Source organism: Nipponia nippon, unplaced genomic scaffold (genome assembly GCF_047370975.1).
Source record: "Nipponia nippon isolate SJK-2023a ecotype South Korea unplaced genomic scaffold, ASM4737097v1 scaffold_3, whole genome shotgun sequence".
Taxonomy (NCBI): domain Eukaryota; kingdom Metazoa; phylum Chordata; class Aves; order Pelecaniformes; family Threskiornithidae; genus Nipponia; species Nipponia nippon.
In genome coordinates, this window is record NW_028262347.1 from 74,604,586 (window position 1) to 74,626,050 (window position 21,465).

The following is a 21,465-nucleotide window of genomic DNA, read 5'->3' on the forward strand; positions in this document are numbered from 1 at the left end:
CAGGATTGGAATTGTGTCCTCAAAACAAAAGTTACGATAGATATTCTCTGAGACACTGTATTGAAATGGATGAGCCAATCAGAAAATAGTTTGATAATGCCAAAAGGGTCAAATGCCTTTGTGAAAAATAGAGGATTGTGTAAGGCATTAAAAAAAACCCAACCCAATGACTGTTATACTGCAAGAGACCCTTTGGACAAGTTATGAAAAATACGAAAAACATAAGCTCAGCCTCTATTTCACTTCTAAAGGCTGTCAGATAGAAGAGAGAGAGCAATAATAAAAGCTCAGCATACTTATTCTGTCCAGTTGCCTCATAAAGAAGCTTGATATGTTATAAGCAAAGATCAGCGTTATATACTGCAAGCAGAGTTCAGCTCTTTTTTTACGGTTTCAGAGAATTCTTCCTTCTACCTTGTTTATTAACTGTAGTATATGCACTTGTGGGGATAGGAGGAGATCTCCATGTGGAAGGGAAAAATCTAAGTATGCTGTAGGGTACTATAGCGTACATTATAAATAGTGCTAAAGTTAGCAAGAAAAACAAGATCAGATGTTTAAGGACCATCATTTACTAGTTTACATTATGCAAACGTGTTGGTCCTAGAATATGCGTCCCTGTGTTTTGGCAGTTCAGTCTTTATTTGTAGAAAAAAGGACTTTTCATCTGTGGAACCGCTTACTACTGTCTTTGTTAAGAAATTGGGTATCAGAAACAATATTCCAGGAGCTTTAGTGAAGCTCCTGAGTCTGACCTTTCAAGACTAAAATCATTGTTCACTGGAAATATGTAAGAAAAAGTGGTAAAAAAATTCACTGACATGAGGAAATGCTAAGAGATGCTGGGAAGGCAGTTATGAGAGGTAAGGCTGTCTGTATTTTTGTTTTGGAGGAAAAAAAAAAAAAAAAAAAAAAGACGACTCCTCTGACTTTGAGAGGGAGAAGGAGAAACAATACCTGACAGAGAACCCTTTAATACTGGAGTTAAAATATAAACCATTTCCGAAGTACTTGATAAGAAAGTGTTGGAAGTTAGAGGTAAACTGGGATCTCTTGCAGATCGATAAGGCAGAATGAGCCTAAGGACACGTGACACAGAAATATTTACAGAAGGTAGCAGGGCAGATACGCTGTCAGTGTGATCTAAAATAACAAAAGCCTTTCATTAAAGATTGGATGGAGTAGAGGTTATTTGTATAGGAAAAACTAATAATTGCCAAATACACCTTTCCCTATTTGATTTTCTTCTGTTCGCACTAAGCAAGGTTTTTAAAGTCCTTGAAAGATTTTTAGGTGTCATTGGAATAGGCAGAGAATGATCACGTCAGTATAATACAGACCTTATGAGAGCTTTAGTAGCGAAAGGTCCTTAGCTTGAAAAAGTTCGAAGTTGTTGTGTGGAACCTTGTTCAGCATTTTAAATTGTTTCAAAAATTCTCTTTTTATCATTCTTGTCTTACCTACTGCAGTTTCTGTGTGTTCTGTGCACATTGCTTTATTTTTAATACAATTTAATTAAGGGAATTATTTTTCAAGTGTTAAGCATATCATAGGCTGCTAGTTAAGATTCAGAGGTCTGATTGATGGTATCCTTTTTTAAAATCTCAACTTAGCTGCCAGATATAGATCTCTCGATGACAAAGTTTTTACTTATTTCTGACGCTTCTGACTGGAACAGCACATGATTTTTATCAATTATTCCTTTTTCCAGATTGATGATACAGATGCAATGGAAGACGTACATTCTTTACTGACAGATGTTCCACCCCCTTCTGGTATAGTTAAAAACGTATTTTTCTGATTTATGCTGTAGGCTGCAAAATGCCAAAATAGAACTGGTTTCATTTAAAAAAAAAAAAAAATATTCAAGAGTAACAGTGAAAATATTCTCAAAGTGTTTAGCTTATCAGATATACCTGTGAAAAACAAGACATTAAGCCTTTTATGGGGATTGTTGCTTATGGAAAACTGAAGTAAACACAGTATTTGTGTGGTATTTTGTAGTTCAGGGATTTGTACTGTTGCAAATTTGTTGTTACTTCATATAGGTATATCAATTGGATCTTTTCTACTAGTATACTGGTTTCTGAAGATTCTTAGACTGAATGGCTAATTTGTAGGTTTCAGGGTCAATGAAAGTAGAAGTACAGGGAACAGAATGTTAATGTGAGATATTGGTGGTGTATTCCAAGAACGTTATTTAAAGTGAACAATTTGCCCTTACAGTACTCTTGTTCAACAAGTGCATTTGTATTTTCCTTGCTTTGTGTTTGTGCCATACTGTCAATTTAAATCTTTGTGTTCACTGCATTTGTAGTCTTTGCTGTTAAAAGAAGCAAAATCCAAAATTATTTGGAATTCTTAAATCAACCACAGCATTTTTATCCAAGTCAGTATTGGTCATTTTCTGTAGAAGGCAGTAATGTCAAATAATAGAAATAGAGTAGTTTCTAATTTCTTCAGTGTTTTTTATAGATGTATTTTTAAAAAGTGTTGCAACTTGAGAACCTAAAACTGATTAAAGTGAATAATTTTCAAAATTAAATCATGAGACTTGAAATCAATATCTTTTTACTTCACGGTAAGAATACAAATGTTGGGACTGCATTGCTGACCATAGAACTTTGTGAGGTGTCCATTTAGTTGTCTGCGTTTAAAAATTAGTTAAGAACCCAACATAGGGGGAGGTGTACTGAATCACTCAATGTCTGCTTGCTGATAGGGATCAGGCAAGAATGCGTATTGCATTAATGTAAGAGCAAGGAAAAAAAAAAAAAACACAGAATAGTATGCTAACAGTTCGTAGTTCAACAGCATCCTGAAAGAAAGTTACTGTCTTTGTAAACAATAGCCTCTGTCAAACTTCTCTCTGCATTTAGCTGTTTGCATTTTGAGCCCATGCGTGCCTTCAGTGTTCATACAATTTTGCATCAGGATCTGTACTCATATAAGAGCCAGCTTCTTACGCTTGGTTTGTATCAGCCACTAATTTCCTTTGGTTTTTCCTCTTGCTTACATTGGGAAGAACAGTGAAGCATTGCTTTGTATCAGTCGTCTTTATATTCTTTGTGGTTGTATAGATATTTGTTACGTCCTCCTCAATGGAACTCCTGGATCTGGATAAGAGACTAATGTAGTTGTCTGTTATATGGAAGTTGCTCTGTTCATTTGGTTGTCCATGTCCTCCCTCTCTTATTTTTGTGAGTTCCTCCTGTTTTTTCTGAGCACATATCTGTTCCCTTCCGATTAATAATTGGTATCAGTGTTTATCATTTTGAGTACTGTTGAGGTCAGAACTGTCCGTGTCACACTTACCTATTATTATCACCAAATCTTTTATTCCTCTTCGATTATCCATTGTTAGATCCTGCTGCAGTTGATTTTACTACCCTAAAATAAGGCCATCAGCAGTCACCTCATTTTATCCTCTTTTGCGGATGAGTTATGAATATGTTTGAAGCATAAAACCCCAAGTTACAGATGTTTCCACTGTGAAAACTGAGCATTTATTTTGACCCTCTCTTTACAGTCTTATAATAATTGTATTTTCTTCAATGGTACTCCCTTCTACCCTTCAGCATATTAGTTTCTTAAAGAGTCCTTGGTGAAGGATCTTACCGAATGCTTTTTGATGTCCAAAGTAGACTGTATCAGTCAGATGCCTTTTGTCTACATGCTTGTTGGCAGCTTGTGAGCCGTGACTGTTACTTAGAAAAGTGGTAGCAGCTCCTCTGCAGTGTCTTGTTTTTCCATCAGCCCATGAACTCCATTTTCTGGAATAGCTTCTATGGCCCAGTAATACAGATACCCATACTAGGCAAATTAGTAGGTCCCAGTCACTAAAAGCACCTTACTACCCGAAGATTAAAGAATCTTCTCCTCTGGTAGTGGGGTAATTTTAAGTTAGAGTTATTTTCCATTTGCCTATTTGTTCAATGTCTCCAGCAGACACTTTTGTTTAAGACGGGTTCTCTGATGGAAAATAAACAAGGGACTGGTTTTCCACTCTTGTGGAAAGCTCCACTACCATGGTGAACATTGATGTTTAAAAAAAAAAAAAAAAAAAAAAAGGCATTTTCTGCTATCATGTTATCATCTGTGCATATTCTTTCTATATCTTACTTGACTCTTCAACAAGATTTCTGCTTTTGATGTTCTGAAGGAAAATCTATTAATATTTATACCTTCAGCAAGCTGCTACACAATTTCTTTTCTCGTTTATTTTGTGCATTTACATAGGCCCTACCAGATTTTTCTCTTTTGTGCTTATTTAGCTGTAGTTCTAGATTTTCAACATTGCCTATTTGCTATTTATAACTTTTCTTACCCTGCTGTTTAGTCGTAATACTTTTTTCTTTTTTTGTCTTTTCAAGTCTCTATTAGTAAGTGCTACGTATTTGCACTCAGTCTCTAGGTAGTATCTTTAAAGCATCTCTATGCTGTCTGTCAAAGGTTAGCTTTTTAGCTTTTCCTTTCACACCTTTTTAATAAGTTTCCTCATTTGTATGTAGTTTGTCTATTAGAAAGTAGGCAGAGCAGTAATGGATTTCGGGTGCTTGCCCTTCATACAAGAATGCTTAAGTATATCTTATTACGAGCTAAAAAACTTCTTTGAACACTTCTCCCTGCTCAGTCAGGAGTTTCTTGTTTTGTGGGTTCCACGAGGAGCGGTTCCGTGAAGCAGTTGGGGAGCGTGTCTCACCGGTTACTCTCAGCATCAGCTGACATGAGTTACCCAGTCTCCTTGGGGAGCAGCTGTCACTTTTGCATTGCATGCCATCGTAGCCTCTCTCATGTTCCTCAACATGATATTTCTGGCCTTGCTTTTTGGCACTTGAAGAAATATTCAGAATAAGAATTCTGTAGTGAATTACTGTTTTAGAAGTGGTGAGTTCCATCTTTCCTATCCATGTTTTCACTGCAGTATGAATGACAGAAAGCATGTGTTTCTTTTGTATGTTATATTGTGTTCTTCAGATGCTACGTTTAGTTTTTGAATGTTGGTCTTATTTCTGGTGTATTATTCAATATTCAAAAACACGTGAGGGAAAATACTTGCAAAACTCAAGTAAGGTCACATATATTTCTTGAAAAGCATTTTTATATTTCAGTGTGCAACATAAATTTCCCGAAATATTTTCTTTACAGGTTTTTACAGTTGCAACACAGAAATTATGCCTGGTATAAATAACTGGACACCAGAAATCCAAGTAAGGTTATTCAAAGAAAATTCAAACTTTTTTTCCAAATTGTGTTGAAATACGCTGTGGTAATTTAAATATATATTAGAAATAACTAATTTTAAAAGGTAAATTAAAAGGATACTCTTGTGTTAGAAATAAAGGTAGTATTTTGGTAAGAAAAATAGGGTATGTTTCTTTGTGGTTTTTTTCAATGCTGTTATGTAACAGAGAACTTGGTACAAAAATACAAAAATTAGTTCACGTTTACTGTAATTATTTTCTATCTTAAGTGAGCTTTTACACATAATTGGCACAATGCAAGACTGTGCTTTGCAGAGGCACAGCTCAAACCTGAAAACAATACGACTGCACCAGCAGCATACTCCGGGTTGATGGGATTGCCTGTGTATCTGTATATGACATTCCGTTATTGTCTACATTATTGTACATAATTAACATATAATTTTCAACAGCAGTTAACAAAATGTGTAGCAGGTAGAATGACTCCTTTATGAAGCATATACACAGAACAGAGTATTTCATGTCTTGCTTAACCACTTGTTTTACATATATTTGTATACATTAGTTCACAGAAAACTTGCTTTTTGTTTGTAAAACTTCATGAGCAATAAGCACTTTACTTGACTTACCGTTGCTACAGGTTTTTTCCTTTTCTTTCCATCCCCCTCCCCCTCCACGTTATGCATTATTTGCCTTCTTTATAAATTTGTTTTGTTTTTAATATAACATATAGGCATATATTGGAAAAAAATAAGTGTGTTTGTTTCTAATTCAGATGTTCACAGCAGTAAGAGTATCCAGATTAAGCAACATTAACCTAACAAATCAAACACTTAATAAGAACTTTAATGATCTCTGTGAGAATCTGTTGAAGGTAAGAACCTTGTTTCAAACATTTTTTTGAATTGTTCAAATGGAAGCAAAGTAAAATCAGGCTACACTGAAAATAACACTTTCTTCATAATTACTTTTCGGAATTAGACTACAAAGTGTGTGTAATTAGTTTGTAAGCTGCTGTAAAGATAGATTCAGCCTTCTTAGTATATTAAGGATTTCCAAAGCACTTTGAATCAGAATGGGTCCTTTGATTGGTAGTGTACTGTAGAAACAGAAATACAAAGACTGCTACACAGTAGATTGCATTCTATCCTGACTTTTCACACCTGTAATTTTTCTTCAAGAAAAAACTAATATGATTCGATGATTTCTACTATGAAAAGAGTTTTGATATTTAATTTCTCTGAAATAAACCATATATTTTTACAGTAACACAAACAATGCTTTGTCTTCAACAGAGCTTGTATTTTAAACTACGATCTATGGTTCCCTGCTGCCTTTGTCATGTAAATTTTACAGTTGCTCTACCAGAGGATGAATTAGTTCAGGTAAGTAAACTGCTTCTTTTGACTTTCAGCTTGTAGGCATGCCAGTTTTGGCATCAAATTAACATTTCCTGCTCAGAGTAAACTAGACCAGGATTTCATTTACTAGTATGTCTGGTGAATTCTGAAGTAAAACTTAAGGCCATGATCTTTGATGAAGGAAAAGATGACGTATGGAGTTCACCAGTTCTGAGAATCATGGGACTACATGGCATTTCAGTGTGTCTTAACAGTGTGTATCTTTTTAGTTAGGTAGGAAATGAAAAGTCCTGACGAGATATCCATTAAAAGGTGTTAGCCACATACAATACAAGAATATGGCACGCTAGTTTTCTAAATATGCTGTCATTATAATTGTCTGATTGTTTTCTTTCAGTTTCAAGATGACGCGATATGCTTCATTATTTTTAAATAAAATGTTTTCTTTAGAAGTATAGCATCATTCTTGTGATCCATTAAACATCTCTTTCTCTGTTACAAATGCAATGATAATGAGTTTTTATGATTGATTTTTATGTTGGTTCACCAAGAAAGCAGGAAGGAACTGATGAAAAAAATCATAAATGTGGGACAAACACTGTCAGGTGTATGTTCTAACAATGGACCTTAGTATTACCTTTTATGCTCTGCTGTGAAGGGTTTTTAATATGTCTACTTAGATGATTTCCCCCCCCCCCCCCCCCCCCCATTATTTTTCTATGGAAAAAGCTGGCTTTTTTGCAAAATTATTTTTGCAGGTTGCACGAGAGATTCAGTTACCTAATATACCATATATTTCTGATTTGCAGATTGCAGTTACAGCTGTTGCAATTACATTTGACAAAAACCAAGCACTACAAGCCAACAAAGCCCCTACAGAAAAATCACAGCAAAGAGGTAAAATGTAGTGAGGCCTGTAAAGATAAGAGATAATCTTTTTCTTTCCCTTTTTTTTTTTTCCCCCCAGTAGGTAATGAGTCTACATTTTAATTTCAGTTACGTATACACATTTCTATGGGGAAGTTCTATAAAATTGTAAAGTCATAACATAGAGGTTTTTAGAGTTACATATATGTGACCTCCAGCAGGATGACTTACTTATCAAGTATTAGGTATTTGCTTGTACATAATAAACAAACTTACAGTAACATGAAAAAAATGTTTGGTATTTCCTTATTCCATGTACCATCTTTCTTTAATTCTTTAGAGAAAATTATTCAGTGTAACAGATGACATTTCCATTGTATTTTGAATCGTGGTGTAAGTCATTAGAGAATACTTGTTCTTATAAGTAGCAAATTTTGTCCTTACTTCAAGAAGGCAGAAAATAAATTATTCATAGTAATGTAAAAAAACTCTCAAAAAACGCTTAAGTAGGTCAGTAATATTGTTGATCAGTGAAGCATATAGCATTATGGAGAGAATAGAAGAGACGACTGCAATCTGTGTATGTCATCTTAATTATGAAGCACCATCTTATGCTAGAAACGCACGTATGCAGTCTGGATATGGGAATTTAGACAGAACTTTGAAGTTACTCCATTCTGAAGAATTGAATTAGGTAGTAGAACAGAGCCATATGTTTCTAAAACAGTAGTTATACCTTACTTCTTAAATAGTAACAGTAAATTGTTTGTTTTCTTCTATGTGAAATAAATTATATGTTGCTTTTTACTGTAATGTATAGCTAACTCAGATCCAACTACAGAATCAAATCTTTAAAATACATGACTTGACTTAATGTTTTTTCCTGAAATACTAAGTCAAATCCTGTTCAATGGAACACAGGTTCTGTTCAGTTTTGCAGCTGGATTTATTGTCAGACATCTAACTGTTGATACAGAACTGCATCACTATATACATACGCTGAAAAAATCTGTTCCAGTCAGACCTGACTAAATTGAATCTGTAGTGCTTATTATTACTGGCGAATCTTTTTTTGGGGGTTAATTATCAATTGGTTATGTTTTCTTTGTTGAAGCATCTACAGACAATGAAGAGCAGCTACAGTTTCCATTGGAACTCTGCTCTGATCCCCTTGCTTCTCAACCATTTTCACCAGCTAAAGGTCAGTTAAATGGAAGAATGCTGAACTACTGTTTTTTGTACTGATTTTGAGTTCTGCTCTTTCATTGTTGCAGTAGCTTTAAAATATCTGTACTTTCACATGCTTTAAATATTCTTTGCTACCTAAGCGTAATGGATATGTTCACTCCTAAAGTCAAATTTTTTGAGTCGCATCAGATGCGTTGGCTAATCCTTCTGTTTATGTTCTTTTGTAGATTTCCCGTCTAGATAGATTTTGTCTATCTTTGCATTTAGAGTATTGAAAATGCTGCAATCCACTAGGTGTTGGGTGTCATTTGACCTAAAGAATTATAAATTACTTAATAATTAGGCTTGCCTCATAGTGCTTTGCTTCTGTAAATGGCCCATATAAAATAACTCCATGTATTGTTAGCCTTAAATAATTTCATAGTTTTCATGGTGGGAGATACTTTATCTAGCCAGTACTGGTTGTTCAGCTGAGCAAAATTGCATGCAATTTTTTTTTAAGTGAAAGGAGCCTAAACTTGCATAGTAAACAGTTTGTAGAGTGCAGCATGTTTTAGCTGTTAAACAGCTGCTTTATTTTACCTGAGGTAGAGCTGCATTTCAAGAATGGTTGTCACAATTCTTCTATGACTGAATTAAAAATTAGGTCGTCATTCATTGAAATCGGCTGTCTTCGCTTCCTTCTCCATTGTTGGATTATCTACCCACCAAAATGGAAATTTAGTATCTGTGAATTATTGTAAATGTTCTTTTACTAATGTTAAAGAGCTGCTTTTTTGCCCATTACATAAGTTGTATAAAGGAGGGTGCCTACTGCATTTACTTGTATTTTCGGAGGTCAGTTTAATTTCAGCAATAATATCCTTATTGCTTTGTGTTTGTTTTTTATTTTTATGCATTTGTGTGTGCTTAACTTTTAGTTGATCACATTATGATACTGTTAACCTTTCATTTTTCAAAAAGAGCAGCTATCCAGAAATTTCTGACGAGTGTCTTTTTTCACTGGTACTAGACAGTGCTACTTGTATAATGGGCACTGACCAGTAGAGGGTAGCCTGTTCATGTATATCACTTTTCCTGATGTTCTTCACATTCCATATTGTACTGTACATCACTTTGGAGGCTTTCAACTAGATAATTATTTCAGCTGTCATTTCTTCACAAGTAGACTTGAGGTTTCATTGTAGTTACATTTACTTAGCAGTTTAATATATTGATACCTTTTTTACGTACTTTTCTGTAAGATTGTTATTTTAATAATATTTGTATACAACCTTATACAGTAATGACCTTTAGTAAACGATCATATTATAATTTGAAAGATTTAGTAAAGTTAATTATTTATACCAATTTATTATGTGCTCTCAAAGTACATAGTATAGTATATGTAGAAGATTTTTTTTCTCTAAAAATGTTTTTATAAGAAGAAAGCTGTTGTCCTGTACTACATGACTCTGCTCATATATTATCTGAATGGAATTCATTTTGTCTTATTAGAAGTCCTGGAGGGTGCAAGTTCCCACACAGGTATTCCTGCTGCTCAGAGAGGTGAGTTTACTCAATTTAGCCATATGCCAGAACATTGAGCATTCTTGGGATATTGGTATACTCTTTTTGGATGTGTCTTAATCCAGGAAGTGTTTACTAGTTAACTGAGAATGCATGCTCTGGTGTGACTTAATGATATCATAATATTTTGATGTGTTTTTTAATTACAAAAGTCAGATTTGTTAATAATAATAGTGTGTCTCTGTCAGATATATTGATATCACTTTATCGGACAGAAAATTAGTCCCCTGAGAGAGAGCTTTTTTGCTTGTCTTAATTTGAAGTTAGCATGTGTTCCTTCCGTTTCTTCAGAATAATGAAGAAACGGTGTTTGCAAAACTTTTTTTTTTTTTAAAGATACGCAAGCACCCCTGCAACTAATACTAAAAGTCATAGCAGAAACAACTCTACTTCTCATTGCAGTGATAATGGGGGTGGGAGGGTAGGGGGTGGGTGTTGGAGAGGGGGATGTTGGGGGAAGGAGGACAGCATTTTGTAAGGAAAATTAATTTGTGTTTAAAACCGAGGTGTTGTTTCAGCTTGTGACTCTTATCATCACCAAAGCTTTTTTTCAGTCTGTAGGTTAGATATTGATAACGATAGTTAGGAAGTTTAAATCATGATCAGCAGCTCTTTGTGAAGAAAAGAAAAGCAATAAAAATTAAAATTAAACAAGGCTTAAATAAACTTAAAGAAGCCCGAACTGAATACCTAAAATGAGATTTAAAAAAGAAAAAAAAAATTAGCATAAGTCATTAATGACTGTATTTGCATGTTTTTTCAGTGATGAAGTCCCAGTCAGGCAGTTGGTTCACAGCTGGGACATCACCAGAAATCGGTACACTGGTTTGGACTAGTCCAAACCTATACTGTAACTTTTCCTTTAAACAGACCTGGAAAGGGATGTTTGTTCTCTCTCAGACACAGATAATTGCTTCCTCAAAAGGAGCATTGAGATGAGCAAGAGACATCATCCATATTTTTTTTCTTTGTTTTTTTCTTTTGTTTTTCTGTCTGTGTTTTCAGCAACGTCAATTGATTACAGTTCCTTTGCAGACAGATGCAACAGCTGGATAGAGCTCATTAAACTGAAAGCTCAGACCATAAGGCGCGGATCAATTAAGACAAGTAGGCGGCTGTTTCTACCACGTTATGATAATCTGAGACATATCTCTGATTTCCCAGTGGTGAATAGTGGAGTTTCCTGCCCAGCAATAGTATTGCAGATCACATGTAGAATGAATACCTGAGTGTCAAAACTGCTGACATTGTTAAAGTCTTTGTAAGCTAATATAGGGTTCATGAACCAGTAGCATAAAAAGCAAAATATAGTATTTCTGTTCACTTAGTAAAAATTAGTTATCAATAAATGTGTATGCCTACTAATTATATAACATACACTGCATGGATGTAGGTGTATGTATGATCTTGGAAAATTTTTGGTGAAAAACAGGAAGCAATCACCAAGGTGACAGTCAAGGCAATGGTCACTAAATTAGCCAGTGGTGAGTTATTTTTCAGTAGTTCTTTGGCCACAGGTCTGACTATCTTGCTTAAATTAGCAGAGATTAATATCTGTTTTAATGGAAAATGCTGCACTGGGGAAACACAACAACTTTCACACTTCCTATAATTTGTTCCTTCAGCAGAATACGTATTTCAAAATGTTGGCACTTTTTTCTTCACCTTCACTTTATAACTGATTGTTGTATGTGCAGCTACTCGCCTCAATGTTTTCCTTTGCAGGAATGCCACTCTTCCAAACAAATTCCATTTCAGCTTTTTGTCTCCTTTTGCATGCATTGCATGATAATTTCCTTTCTCACATGATATGGCTGAGCATCACAGGCAGCTGAATGTTGTCACCAAGCTATTTGGAAACCATAAAGAAGAGGTTTTGTGTTTTGAGAAACAGTAATTGATCTTACTTGATAGTTACTTTCTCTTCTTTTTTCCCATCTTTTTAGCTGCTTCACTTGATAAAGCAAGTCCATTGGCTGAGGGATATTTACGGCACCGTTCTGTTCCATCATGCACCAATTCTACTGTCTCAGTTGTTAAGATGACACCTCTTTCTTTTCTACCTGGGGCAAAAATAACCAAATATCTTGGGATAATCAACATGTTTTTTATACGAGAAACCACTTCTTTGCGTGAGGTGAGCTGTATATCAGGGGTTAGCACTTTTTGCTAATTATAATAATCAAAGGTAAATACCTGAAGTGGTTTGAGTTGAGGTATGGCACAGCAAGGGAATAGAGTTTTTGTCACTTGAGGGTAGGTGCTGAATGGGGAGTAAGTTGCGTTGCACTGCTCTTGTCATAGAGCTGCTTTGTGTTTGGCAATGTTAGGAAGGGGTTACTTAACCATGGTCATTGTTGTTGAATTTGGATATAACACTAAGCCAATGAGTTCTTAAACAGAACTATTTGGAAAAAAAAAAAAATAGGTCTTTGACCAACAATGGTAATTCGGATCATTTGAACCCAAACCATTCTTCTCTCATTTAGCAAGCTTAATGATGAACTTTCACAATGTATTTGGATTTTAGAATTCTTTGGTTAATACAAGGTTTCCCATATCATATATAACTATTATGCTGATTTTTTTTTGATATTACGTTCTGTGCATTCTCAGTAACATAGCTCTGTCTAAAAAGCATGCCGTAGAGTATATAACCACACAAGCAGCTTAGAGGGTGTAGCTATGATACTCAAACAAGGATCTCCAGTCTGGATCTGAACAACAGATACTCATCTGAGCCTGCAAAAATCCAAGACATGTTCTTTATCACTTTCGTGTCATTTTGGGAAGTAGCTACATCCTTCTGCTACAATTTCTGGTCACAAAACCGCAATATACCTCTTGCCTGGTTTGTCAGCGCTGAGGAGTATGCTGTTTCTTACTAATTACACATTGATAAAATTACATAGCAGATGTTAATAAAACTGATCAGCCTTCATAAAAACGAGTTGCGAGCTCTCTAGAGAAACTTTGATCAGCCAAACATCTTGTTTGGATCTTGGAAGTTATGACCCCTTTTAACTTGAGAAGTCTATGTGAAAAGGACATCATTTTCAAAAGGATGTATGTGGTATGACCATGGAAATGATTACATGACATTTCTGTGCTAACTGCAGCTTCTGTAGATAGAAATTAAATAGCTGATAAGCAGGCTTTGGTAACTGATAGCAGATATTAGCAGAGGTAGGTTGCTCAAGTATTTGATTCAGCTCCTCCATGAAGTTGGGATGGTTGTAGTTTCTGTGATACTGTCAGTGTGCTATTTGCAGCACGCAGGGCAGCTAATTTAAATCCATTTCAGTTGCCTAGGCTGAGTGACAAACCAGTTCTAATACTAGTTGCACAGTATTGCCCTGAGGCTGTAACAGAGTCAGAGTGGTCATTATATCCAACTCAAGCAATGTGTTTCAGATTCTACAGAAAAATAATTAGCAGCATTTGTGTTTGTATTGCTTTATATTTTGCTTATGGTAGTTTAGTTTACAGAATATTGAAGCCCTATGACTGCTTTCATAAACTGAAGTATATACCAGACACTGTGCTTCAAAAATTAATGATAATTTTAAGTCCAGTTTATCTATTGCTCTTAGGTTTTGCCATTTAGAGGTGTATATTTATGATCTTTTGTTATCTTTTGTCATCAGATTTTCTGTTAGGTTTATAATATTACAGATTATTTCCTATCAGTTGCTGTAACAACACTTGAACAAAATCAAAATTTCATGAGGAATGACAAACTAGTACTGAAATTTTGATTTCTGGCTGCAGTTGACATCATTCATGCTGTGTATGCTTGGATTGGTGAAATTTATATTTGCCTTTTGTTTGTTAATTTTCATCTGCAAGATATGTTTCCTTATGCCTTCATGAGGCTGTTCAGGGTAGATTATACTTTTTCCAGTAGATATGAGGGCAATCCATATTTGTTGAAATTTAGCTTAGTTAGCCTCTTCCACCTACCTCTTCCATTTTCTCCAGTGGCACACCCATATGTGGGAAGTCTAGTGGTCTTGCCTTTCACTTTCATTTTGAAATTTTATAGATATTTTGAACCATATTGAGCTCAGTTTCATCAGTTTCTTTCCTTAGTTTTTTTCTGTGGATTTTTATTTTTTTGGTCGGTTGCCTTGTTTTCGTGTATGGGGTTCCCCCTGCCAATGTAGTTGCTCACATTCTTTCATAAGGATTGTCTAGAAAAAAAACATACACCATTGTTTTCCTCCTTCTCCTTTCACAGCAATTTAAATTATTCAGCTTGGCACCAAAGTAGTAAAAATCCTCCACAAGCACCATCAGGTCAAAAAACTTCACTAAATGGCGTGACCAGAAGTTCTTTTGGACATCAAGGGAAAAAAAAGCTTTCATAGCTTGCTTGTCAAGTCTCTGCTCTGTCCCTTGTTTACTTTGTATTTTGAGGGATCGTTTCTTTAGTGAATGTTGAGAACTGATGACAGTTGTTAGCATGCATGAAGTTGCAGTGACCAAAGGTAATGGCCACTCTTTAGCAGTAGTTTCCAAGAAGTCTAAATCTCTTTTAGTCCTCAGTAGGAATTATTCTTTATCTGCTTCCCAGTTATCAAAAAAAGTGGGCAGTGTCCTTCCTGATGAAAGAAAAAAGTGATTATTCAACTGTCATTGGAATATTGAATGTTTCTGCAGAGGTGTAGGAATGTCTGAAAAGTATGAGTATACGTAATACACTGACTGTAAGAATAGCAGTCACAAATGGATAACCTACTTGTGATTCTTTTCTTCAAACAGTAAGTTCCATTGGTCTGCTTTTTAACTGTGACCCATTAAACAGTGAATAGCTTTTAAGTTCTGTACAATATACCATTTAGGATTCACTGAAACATTCAGCTGATAAAAATGTAAGAAAAGTAGCTGTACCTAACATAACATGTAATTTTTTTTTTTCCATTTTAGGAGGGTGGTGTCAGTGGTTTTCTCCATGCTTTTATTGCTGAAGTGTTTGCAATGGTGAGAGCTCATGTTGCAGCTTTAGGGGGGAATGCAGTTGTCTCATACATAATGAAGCAGTGTGTTTTCATGGAGAATCCAAACAAAAATCAGGTAAATGATGGTATGAAATAACAGTGCTATTGTGATTAGTATGACACAAACATACATTTTGTGCATTTAAAAAACAGCAACCCTGTAGAGCCATGTCTGCGTAACACTTCTGGACCTCTCATCATAATGTTTGTTTGAAGAAGCCAAGAGCATTCTTGAACACCCCAGTTAACAGAAAATTACGAATATGCTGATACGAAATGCTTCATTTTGGACATAAAGGGACAAAACTTTATTGGTAAAGATGAAAACAGAATATGGTTGTTTTGGTACATGAAATACGTTCAAAACAGTAGTGAAGGCCAGTACAGCTACCCAGATATTTCATTTGTGGTGGTCTTACGAGAATCTGGCTACATGTTTGATAGCACACAAGTGAGTGGATATAAAAGGAAATATGGCAGAGATTAGCTCACTAATAAATTCGAATAATTTGTTCTTTGATCTCTGTCAACTTTTCTATTATCTGTGTAGTTATATTTAGCAGATATAAGTAAACATAAAATATTTTATTATTAATGTTTGGTAACTGCAGATTCTCTTTATTTTTTTTCCCCCCCCTCAGGCTCAGTGTTTAATAAATGTCAGTGGTGATGCAGTCATCTTTGTACGTGAATCTGAGTTAGAAATGTTACCAGTACAACCCTCTACGGTTGTTTCTCAACCCACAAGTTCTGGAGGAGATGTCACAACGTGAAGACAGAAAAAGTTGAAATAGTCTCTGCCAAATATAAAGATTATTTAAAATGTGGGAACATTTAGGTTTGCATCTTCGAAATCAGCATCTCCCCATAACATTAACAGCCAAAATCCAAGACAATCACTATACTTTGTCAGTTAACTTCATGTAATAGTCAGGGCAGCATATTGGCAGGTATGCTCTGATTCTTTTCTTATAATTACAGGCCCCTGTGAAACCAAGACAGTAGGCGAAGCACTGATATGAGAGTATGGATTAAAATAGTAGCCATCGCATGGAACTGTGAAAGTAAACAAAAAATTCTGTTGCATTTTTCAGCTGTTCAACAGGACCATGATAAGTTGTAATTCAGAACCATTTCTGAGTTTGCATATTGTATTAGCTGATTCTCAGCTCAGTTTAAAAATTAAAAGAGGGGTCAGAGTGGGTGGGAGATAACTGAGAAGCCTGTATTAGCAACCTTTGCCAAAGGAACAAGAGATTTGTGCACAGACTAAGAAAATGTGGGCCGAAGCCTAAACTTATCTTAGATCATAGAGTGCGAAGAGGAAGAAGCAGCACCAAAAAGTCACAGTTTGAATTTCTGCACGCTAAAAATATTTTTCAACTGTTTGCAAACTGTTAATTTATTTTTTTAAAATTATTACTATACAGCATATGTGTTTGGTGGGTGTTCCGAGGTTTTTTTGTTTGTTCTTGTTTTTAAAAAGGTGCCAGACCATGATGCTGTGTTCCTAGTCATCCCTATAGTTAAAAAAGAACAAAAAGTTCCAAAGTGTGTTTGGTGCTATTATAAGATGTTAATTTCAATATTGACAAAACAGATCATCTTTTTTACATAAGATTCCGTGAAAGAGTTGTCCTGAGGCTCATTTTCTTAAGGCATGATCTCTTGCAAAGACGACATAAACAGTCCTCTGAAAGTCAGTATCCAGAGTATACTCCAGCCTCCTTTCCGTTTAACAAGGTGGAAATGCCTGGCTAATTATATTTGTGACGCTGATTTCGGCAAGTTGGTTTTGGGTTTTCTTTTTTTTCCCCCAGTACAGTAGCTGGGAAATGAGGGTACTGCAAAGAAAGGAAATCTGTCATTACCAGTAAATGTCTGAAAGGCAGTGATATTTTAATATAAAAAATGCAAACTTTGATCTGAAGATGCATTCCTACTTAATTCTGACAATACCATACATGGAACTTGAACAAACATGTAAACTTGAATGTAAATATTCTGCTTAGTGTTGAAATTAAGCAATGGCATGATTATTTGTTTAATTATTTCATTGTAAATGAGCATGAAAATCATTCTTGCAAAATAAATTTCTGTATAAAATTTATTGCCTTTTTATATATGTAATAGTTAAATGTGTATGCTGGATACATATTAAAGATGTCCCACCCCCATTCTCCTCAGAGGAACATTTTTTGTATAGAATGTTACAACCTGATTATTTAAAATTTGGAGAGTTAATTATCTTTAAAAATAAAGTGTTTGAATTGGGTGCTTACCAGAACACTTTACTCATACAGTTAATTGTCTTTCTAAATTCTGTAGCTGTTGCAGCCAAAGCTGCCATAAATTAAGTCGCCTGTAAATAGTTGCAGCTCTCTTGATTATTCTGCAAGGCAAATCTTGTTCCCTTTGAAGCTGATGGCAGAAGATTAATAACTTCAGAAGGTCTTGGATCTGGCACAAGAAGTTGTTTTCAGAGTAAGTGTTCAGCACGGAAATATTCTCTGAAGTAGCACATTAAAGTAGCTGTTCTTCATTTTTTTGTTTTGGAGGTTTTTTTGGTAGGTTCGATGAAAGTATTAATGCCATCTTTTCATTTCTAGCTGTTGAAAAGGTCACAATTTCTTCTAGTGCGCTTCATTAGATGTAGAGATTTCTCATATAGAAATTCTACTTCTTCTCTAATTATTATTCCAGAAATGACAAACATGTTTTCTAACTGTTACTAATTGGGATTTAGCTTTTCTTAATCGGTCCAGCTGGGTAAATTTAACGTGTAGGAAACTGTACACTTAAATTGCCTTGATTGCTCTTTTCTTCTTTCCAGTGTAAAAAAAGGGTTAAGTGTGTGCAAATCCATTGTCATTTGGAACATCAGACCTCATACATTTCTCGGAGGCAAAAAGAGGATCATATAAACATAAGGCAAACTTCATGGAATTATTAGAGTATGTAAGGAAAGGGGAACTAAAACGTGAGTTAAAAATTCAGATCACTGGTGCACAAAACAACAAGGAGCTGTGTGCCTACAACTTAAGTTGACTTATGTTCCTTGCTGGGTTCAGAATGGCTGAAAATCACACAAAGGTACTTTGTTAGTTAATGACTTTTCCCCCTTTAGTCAGGATATAACAACAGACAGTTTTCATTGTGGGAGAATCATTGAAGTTTCTGCCGAAATGGGCACAGTTAATGCAAGATGTCCTGCTCCTTACTCGAATGGAGCTTTGAAATGCAGGGATACAAACAGTATCATCGGAGGTTTTTCATGGCTCAAACAAACATTGCTTTGTCAGGAATTTACTCTGAATAGCTGTTTGGGGGTCAGAGCTAATGCAGCTTGCTTGTACTGGTTTTGGCTGGGATAGAGTTAATTTTCTTCCTAACGGTATGGTGCTGTGTTTTGGATTTGTGACCAAAACAGCGTTACCACAGGGATGTTTGAGCTGATGCTGGACAGTGCTTGCAGAGCGTCAAGGCTTTGTGTTGATCGTGCCGCCGCCTCCCCACAGGGATGGCAGGGAGGGGCCGCAGGGCTGGCCGGGCTGGCCACAGGGCTGGCCGGGCTGGCCGCAGCGATATCCCGCCCTCAGCAGCCCCCTCGGGGGCTCTGTGCCGGGGCTCGCAATTCCGTGGGGACTGGCATCGGTCAACTGGTGGTGAGCAGTTGCTTTTTGCATCACTACTTTTTCTTTGCTTTGTCTTTTTTTCCTCTTACTAAACTGTCTATCTCAACCCATGAGTTTTCTCACTTTCACCCTTCCAATTCTCTTCCCCATCCTGCAGGCAGGGAAGGCGTGAGCCAGCAGCGGTGCGGTGTCTGGCTGCCTGCTGGGGGTAACCCACAGCATTGCTGCTCTCTCTTGACTGGAGGAATCCAAATGACGGGGTAAAGTGAAAGCAGCCCTCAGTAGAGCCACTAAGCTTGCGTTTGAAACCTTCCCATCAATACTGTGAACAAACTGGGTGGTATTGCTCTTCGTTAGAAAGGAGTGGTAGCATCTGCTGTAAAAGACCACTTCTCCAGGCACTGCTTTACTTGCAGCAGTGAAGCTGGGTCTGTCAGGCCTTCAGGTGACCGGGCCGTGACCAGGGCCTGAACAACTGCCCCTCCTCCGGAGAACGGCAGCAGGCTAAGGAAGAGCATCTGCAGGGGATGCTGCTGCGCTGCTTGCTGATTCTTGCCACAGCTCTCTCCAGCCATCACTGTTTTGAGAGATGCATGGGGCTTGCTAAACCAGCCAGCTCAAGCTTGAAGGTAGGCAGGAATTAACTTGGAGGGAGATGCTGGCTTCATGTTGGAGTCCCAACTGGCTCAGTGCTTTAGGAATGTATCTTCTGGAATAACATCCCACTTTTTTTTTTTTTTCCCTTTTTTTCAAGGAGGAGCGTGCTTTCAGAGCTGGTTGAAAAGTCTTCAGCATTTTTCTTCTTTGTTAACTTTCTAGTTTGTGAGGGCACTCTGATAGGCACATATGAAAGGTGCAAAGGAAGAACAAATGTCTCTGGTGTGAAGAGAATTGTGGCTCTTTCTCCCCCCACCCTGAAGTGGAATCAAATTTTTTTTCTTGGCGTTTTGTTGAAATTAGAATTTCCTTGGAGGTGAAACCTGAGGGGCTGGTTCACTTTTGTCAGACTGAAAGACAGCCCTGCACCTATTTTGTGAGCAGCTTACTGAGGGGTGGATACAGGAAAATAGAAGCAAGACAGATGCAGGGAATTACAAACAGTCGTGACAAGTGAGGTGTCAGTGATGGTGAAGTTTCTGGAGAACTCTCGGTTCCCTTTCGATATTCAGATAAGGACAGACGGAAGCTTTGATGACTGATCCAAGTGAGTAACAGAGTTTTCTTGGCAAGCGAGTTATGAACAACTGTTCTGCTGCGGCATCTGCAGATCTTCTGTTGTGCCTTGGGCTGCGTGGCAAGAAAAGTTTTCTTGCCATGCAGTATTTGTAGTTTCGGTAGATAGGAGGAAGCTCAGTTTTGACTATACAAAGCGGAAACGAAGCAAAAAAGGATGAAGTGACTTGCCCTGCCTACAGAAGAGTGCCAGACCCTGGGAGCGCTAGCAGGTCTTGCAGTCCCTGCCTGGCCTCATCCCACCCTGCCCAGGGCCCCATGTCAGCCCCCGGGGCCGCCAGTCCCTGCCCCAGTGATGCTGCAGCAGGGCCGGTCTCCAGCTCCCGGCAGCCCTGCCCGGCCATGGGCCTGCCGAGCCGGGGCTGCCCCCGGTGCCGCCCGGCGCCCTGCCCTGCCCTGCTGCCCCAGGGAGCCCCCATCGCTCCTGGGGCCTGGGCAGCGGCATGACGCAGGGGTAAGAACCGGGTTTCAAGACACAGTAGCTTAAATATTGAAACATCATTCATTTTTAAACTTGCATAACTTACATTGGTCGTGACAAATCTGACACGCTGAAGGTTCCAGGTGGCAGGAAAGGGCTCTGTCTTTCTGGGGCTCACTCTTCCACGCACAGGGTACCTTTCTGCCCAGGTTTTCGAGAAGTCAGCTGTATAAACCTTGCCTGCTATGAGAGCAAGCTGGGCTTCTGCTCCTCATTGGTACAGATGACCCCATCAGGTAACACTTTTCATGGGTATACCTCGAGCGTTTCACAAAATGGGTTGGTATCGTTTCTCCACGGTTGAAGTACCTGAGACGGCGCGGTGTGAAGCAATGTGCCAAGGCCCTGCTGGGGGCCGGTGGGAGAAGCAGGGATCAGAACGCTGTGCTTGTGAGTACGGTGCGACAAACAAGAACGGGCTGAAGACAGACTGGTGTGGTGCTGGGTCGGTTGTAGCTGCGCGATGAATGCGTTGCCTGAAAAACAGAGCTTCGTCTGCACCAATATAGCTGGGGTTAATGATGTTAGGTAAGAATTTACTGTGTATGACAGTCAATGGACAAATTGGTGAGTAGAAGCTGGAGTTTGAAATAGTTGATTTCATTTTTGGAAACAGGAGTCACATTTCAATTGACTTGCAGGTTTTTAGCATAACCATATACATTCACATCAAATGATGCATATTTATTTTTGTTGCAAAAGCACTTCCATTAATGTGTACAGATATATCTCCTTAAATTGTAGGGAGGAGAGGAGCTAGGATGATTCCAATTTTGGTTTTATTTTCTTAAAATCAGATGTCTATAATGCTTCAATCAAGGAGAATCTTTGTCTGGAAACCTTGTGAGGTTTTGGAAACATCGGAGTAGTTACAACCTTGCAAGAGGAATATTCACCCCTGAAGAGCTCTTAAATTTTGAGGGAGTG

At 37.3% G+C, this 21,465-nt stretch overlaps 1 protein-coding gene across 11 annotated transcripts in view; it reads left to right on the forward strand.

Annotated features, from left to right (window-relative positions):
* Positions 1 to 17,487, forward strand: part of C2CD5 (C2 calcium dependent domain containing 5) — a 74,551-nt gene extending 57,064 nt beyond the window's left edge. For 5 of the 11 annotated variants that reach the window (XM_087764124.1, XM_087764117.1, XM_087764120.1 and 2 more), the window contains 11 exons: positions 1,712 to 1,775; positions 5,149 to 5,210; positions 5,980 to 6,078; positions 6,500 to 6,589; positions 7,375 to 7,462; positions 8,547 to 8,633; positions 10,118 to 10,168; positions 11,195 to 11,296; positions 12,136 to 12,326; positions 15,119 to 15,265; positions 15,831 to 17,487. In XM_087764124.1, coding sequence (XP_087620250.1) covers positions 1,712 to 1,775; positions 5,149 to 5,210; positions 5,980 to 6,078; positions 6,500 to 6,589; positions 7,375 to 7,462; positions 8,547 to 8,633; positions 10,118 to 10,168; positions 11,195 to 11,296; positions 12,136 to 12,326; positions 15,119 to 15,265; positions 15,831 to 15,962 — 1,113 coding nt within the window. In that variant the 3' untranslated portion in view covers positions 15,963 to 17,487. Of the gene's footprint in view, positions 1 to 1,711; positions 1,776 to 5,148; positions 5,211 to 5,979; positions 6,079 to 6,499; positions 6,590 to 7,374; positions 7,463 to 8,546; positions 8,634 to 10,117; positions 10,169 to 10,952; positions 11,007 to 11,194; positions 11,297 to 12,135; positions 12,327 to 15,118; positions 15,266 to 15,830 lie in introns of all 11 variants that reach the window. The other 6 variants (XM_087764118.1, XM_087764122.1, XM_087764121.1 and 3 more) reach the window with 4 other exon arrangements.
* Positions 17,488 to 21,465: the final 3,978 nt, after the last annotated feature.